Source organism: Solanum tuberosum, unplaced genomic scaffold (genome assembly GCF_000226075.1).
Source record: "Solanum tuberosum cultivar DM 1-3 516 R44 unplaced genomic scaffold, SolTub_3.0 scf00240, whole genome shotgun sequence".
Classification (NCBI taxonomy): domain Eukaryota; kingdom Viridiplantae; phylum Streptophyta; class Magnoliopsida; order Solanales; family Solanaceae; genus Solanum; species Solanum tuberosum.
In genome coordinates this window covers 605,395-610,593 of record NW_006239164.1, presented here as the reverse complement: position 1 = coordinate 610,593, position 5,199 = coordinate 605,395, and the positions used below count along the sequence as shown (strand labels likewise).

At 27.7% G+C, this 5,199-nt stretch overlaps 1 protein-coding gene across 2 annotated transcripts in view; it reads right to left on the bottom strand.

The window, feature by feature from the left end:
• Positions 1–2,977: 2,977 nt before the first annotated feature.
• Positions 2,978–5,199, bottom strand: part of LOC102583888 (acetylajmalan esterase-like) — a 3,302-nt gene continuing 1,080 nt past the window's right edge. The window contains exons 2-5 of one of the 2 annotated variants that reach the window (XM_006356997.2): positions 4,145–4,351; positions 3,854–4,002; positions 3,486–3,759; positions 2,978–3,381 (exon numbers count right to left, since the gene is read on the bottom strand). In XM_006356997.2, the coding sequence (XP_006357059.1) occupies positions 3,164–3,381; positions 3,486–3,759; positions 3,854–4,002; positions 4,145–4,351 (848 nt within the window). In that variant the 3' untranslated portion in view covers positions 2,978–3,163. The remainder of the gene's footprint in view (positions 3,382–3,485; positions 3,760–3,853; positions 4,003–4,144; positions 4,352–5,199) is intronic. The other variant, XM_015313270.1, reaches the window with a different exon arrangement.

The following is a 5,199-nucleotide window of genomic DNA, read 5'->3' as shown; positions in this document are numbered from 1 at the left end:
TCTATTTAAGAATCATAAAAAATTATCGATTAAACTAATTTTAATTTTAATTTTATCTGCTTCCTGTAGTTAATCTCAAACATATCTTTTAATAGACAAACAAAAATAACCAATTCATAAAAAAATGAGTTTAAGTAACAAATCATCATAAAAAAAAAGGAAAACAAAGCATGGAAAACCATAAATAACGTAACGGGTTAAATATTATGTAATAATTAATGAAAAATAAAAAACTTAATTTACTTTGTTCATTCGTCTGAACAACCTCTACTAAATTTTTAAAATTGTATATAATATAAAATTTAATATGATCATTTTCAAGTTCTTATATAAATATCTCATATTATAATTAATTCTAATCTTCAACATAAGTTTTTTATAACCATTAAAAAATTACGATATATATAAAAAAAAAAGTTACAAATAATATTTTACAAAAGTTCAATATTTTCTTATATGGTCATGATAGGGAATGTAGTTTTTTTAAAATCAAAGTTTTTAGTTTTTAGCTAAAGGATAATAGAACTTTGTCTGATATTTTAAAACTTTGAGTTAAACTACTTCAATCATCATATTTATTAGTAAGGTCTTTGACAATGAGAACCAATGTATTTTTAATATATTTTGAATTATTAAATTATACAAAAATAAAAGATAAAAAGAATGTGATTTATAAGAAGTGATCTAATTTGATGCACTAATTCATTGTACATTTGACTAATCACTTTTTTAAGAAAAAAACAACGTTTTGAAAAGAGGTTAATCTCTTATCGAGAAATTTTAATAGCTCATTTAGTTGATTATTTGATTTTTGTTTTGTTATGAGAATTTGATTTCTCATCTTGTAATCTCCTTTCCTGTTTTCTATTGCCAATGCGTCCAAATTTTTTTTAAAATATTTGTCAATACATCCTTTTATAAATTTATAATATTGTCTAAGTCATCACCAAGGATTGTGACGAGATGGATATGATGCCTTTATCTTTAACCAGAAGTCTCGGGTTCGAATCTCAAGGATGAAAATAATTCTTGTAGGGAGTTGTTTGTCTTCATCAGGCTCAAACCCGAGATTTCTGGCTATGGATAAAAGCATTCCATTCATCCCGTCACATCCTTAATTTTTATTGGTTACGAGTTCAATAACTCTAGTCTCTAGGTTTTACGATATACCTCAATTATAAAAGATAAAAAATAAATTATCGACTCAACTCATTTTAGTTTTAATTTTATCCGTTTCTCATAGTCAATCTCAATAAAATGTTACTATTTTAAGTGTTAAAACGTAAAATTAAAAAAAACACACAAATGTAATCTTATAATGAAATATCTTCATATAATATTATTTATGGGCATATCTGGTCAATCAACTAAAAATAATTACATTTACTAGTCAAATACACAAAATGAATGAGCCAAAGAATTTTTTAAAAATCTATATATTTAAAACTTATGAAAGAAATATTATAAATCACATTAATTAACAACTTAAAATATTTTTAAAACATATAAAATATTTTATCATCAAACAAAATTTGTCTGACTCTCAAAATCTCATATGTGTCATATAAATTGGGACATAAGGAGTAAAGACATTTCTAGTGATTTATATAATTACATATTATATTAAAATTATTACAAATCATAATAATTAACAACTTAAAATAATTTTAAAATTATAAAAAGATTATGATCAAAGAAAAAATTGATTGACTATCAAAATTCTATGGTATCACATTAATTAAAATAGAAAATATAACGTATATTGAGTATGTGCAGTCTAATTTATTATACATAAATCGCCATAATGGGATACTTGTTGTTTCCTTTCTTTTACCTTTATTTTTCTCAAAAGATCCTAGTACCCTTGAACTATTTTAGTATGATAACGGGAATCTAACTTTAGAATATCTAGAAATTGAAGTCCCCAACTGAAAAGGAAAATATTATACTTTTAATATATATATAAAATAATATATGCTTGTTAATTAAATCTTAGCTAATTATTATATCACGTAGATTTTTCATATCATGAATTAGTCAGCACTACTTGCTTGACAACTTTTCAGAAATAAAATAAATAAATAAAATCTATTGAAATATTGCATTCAATTATACAAGTCATCACAATTCATAAGATCCAAGAAATATTGTTAAAAAGTCATTACCAAATATCAACTTTTTAAAATTGAATTAGTTTCAAAAGCATGTTGAATATAATTATGTAAAGGTAAGCATATTCAATGAAATAATAGCTATCAAGTGGTATTAATAAAATTAAAGTGCGATAACATTTAAAATAATATAAATGTAATAGAAACATCATAAAAATAAAATAACTAGGGATAAGTGGTAGAAAGGAATAATTAAGAAGATATAATATATATATGTGTCCTCGGCCTAAATTCCAAATTAATCTTGAAAAAATTAAACAAAATGTTCAGGTCAAAATTATTTATTTATTTTTTTACCAAAAGTAGGCATGCAAGTGAAGATATAATATATATTGTTGTTTTCTCTCCTCCTCCTTTTTCTGAGCTCGACTTTAAATATGGACGTGCCGCAAACGTGAACCATTTAAATGAATGATATATCAAAAGATTTGAAGTATTTAGAGGAGCCTATATCCACATTTTAAGATTGTTTAGAGGAGATTTAAGTTGGTTGGAATTGAAATATTCTGCAATGTATACTTTATTGTAATAAATGATGTATGTAAAATATATACATCTCTAATGTATAGTTATACATTGTCTATACATGATCAGTATACACTATTTATACAAATCAATATATATATATACATATGGTCATTTTGTTGAAACTATTTTTTGTTGCATGTACATACATTGCTAATTTGGAATATTTTTTATGTAAATCAAAATTTGACTATATTTGTTACAAATAAAACTACTTTATTGTACATTTATGAAATTTACTCATTAACCTAGCTAGTTATAATTAAGTTGAGACTTGAGGATGATCTTTCACTTCTCAAAATAAGATTAATGACATTTGATTTAGATTGACATTATACAAATATGCAATTACAACGTGAATCGAGGGTATAGAACCCTAGAATCAAGTAAAATTTCATGGGATGTCTTATTTTTGTCACGTTATTTAAGTAATATCCGCCTTCTGATTCATCCATTTCGCCAAGAACTTAAACGTGACAGTTCAATTTGGGCAACATGTCATCAATTAACCATCTTGTTAACCAACTGTATGCTGCTTGTGTCAAATGGAGTCCATCCCAATTGAAGTGAGTACTAGGGTCATCACACACTGGGACTCCTTGAGCTCCACATTTTCTACTTTTGTCGTAATTATAGTCTCCTCCTATTCCACAACATGCTTTCTGTAGAGAGTTTTTGTCAAATCCTGAAAATACATAAGAAAGTTTGTGAATACATATAGCTTTCTTCGCGTTTCCATTTACTCTAACCTCAAAAATAGGAAAATAAAACGATGCTTTGAGCACATACCAAGAGTAACAGCATTTTGTAGAAACCACATATAGGCATTGTAGTAGTCGCCATAAACGAGTGTAATGTTTGTATACTCTTTCTTCATCTCATCAATGGCTTGTTGCAAATGATCATTATAGAAAATCGCCAAATTATTCAAGTCTTTCAAGCAATGGTACTCATCGTAAGCAGATGAGTCGTTAGTCATGAATTGCGTTAGGGAAGCTGGACCACAACCTTTTGGGAAAGTCCCTGGAACTATAATTCGAGTAGCACCAAAACCAATGATTCTCTAAAAAGTAGTGACAATCGATCGTTATGAAACAAACTTCAGGCAAATGAAAGTAACAAATAACAATCATGAAAACAGAGAGATTAAAACTCACTTTAACACCATGAATGATGGTCTGAACAATATCTGTAACCAATCTTCGCAACTCTTCCATGGTTTTACCTTGCGATAAGCCATAAATGATATCATTTCCTCCTATATGTCCAACTAGGAAAAGAGACTTCTTTAACTGTACTGGGCAATCTAGCAAGCAAAAACTAGAAAATTGTCAATTAGTTAATAAGTAGATATTGAATCACACTATTTCCTTAATCGGAAGTACAACGACAACATATTCAGAGCAGAATGTACGCAGATGTTATCACTCCTTAATTGGAAGTATTACCGGGGGAGCAGGTAGTCTCGAAATGAGAAGACATCCAATCAAGTTGAACATCTAATGAACTATTTGTGAAGGACAGAACAATCTTCTTCTCTGTCATGACTTGGGCTGATAAAGCAGTAGCCCCTGCTACTGCAAAATTTGCACCATGTCTAAAATTTGCACTTTGATCTTTATAAGGATTTAGGAGAGGAAGACCAGATTCCAGGGCTGTATGAAAAAACACAAAATCAAAAGGTGATAAAATTTGCTCATGAAATCATAACTCGCCCAAACCTGTCTAAGTATAGATTGATAATTGACTCGCTCATTTAGTATCTCAGGCCTATGTTGTTCGAACTCTTTTGAAATGTCGGTGGGTGCGTGTCGGATCCTCCAAATATAGTGTATTTTTGAAGGATCCGACACAAGTGCGACATCATTTATGGAGATTCCGAGCAACTTAGTCTCAGGCGATCAAAGTTTGATCCCGAATAAATCTTATCTTATCAAAATATTTTCAAGACAAAAATACTGGGTGATTCTTTTCCATCTATCCTAGCCTTGATGGACAAAGTTACCATATCTATTGCTAATGGAAAGTGGCAGATATCTCATAAAATTAGTTAAAGTGCGCGAAAATTGACTTGAACACCACGGTTATAAAAAATAATTAAAAAAAAAAAGACATTTGATTTTAAAATAATTAGTCCAATTAGCAGCCCATGATAGCAATAAATTCAAAATTGTCATACTTTTTATCAATTATACATTTAGTAGTTGGTCGGTTCATGTTTATCTGGTATTTTATTAGATGCCACTTTTCTCTTTTATCTCTAAAGTTGCACATTCCTTTTAAAATAATAAAAGAAAAATATTTTTTATTTTATCAATATATATTCATAAAAAAAATAATTATAAGATAGCTTAAAAAAATTATAAAAAAACAAATAAAACAATTGAAATTTGGTTAAAATTCAGCACATTTTGACCCATCCAATTAACCTCAACTCGCTCAGTTGCCATCTATACATACATTATATATATATATATATATATATATATATTACATAGATGAG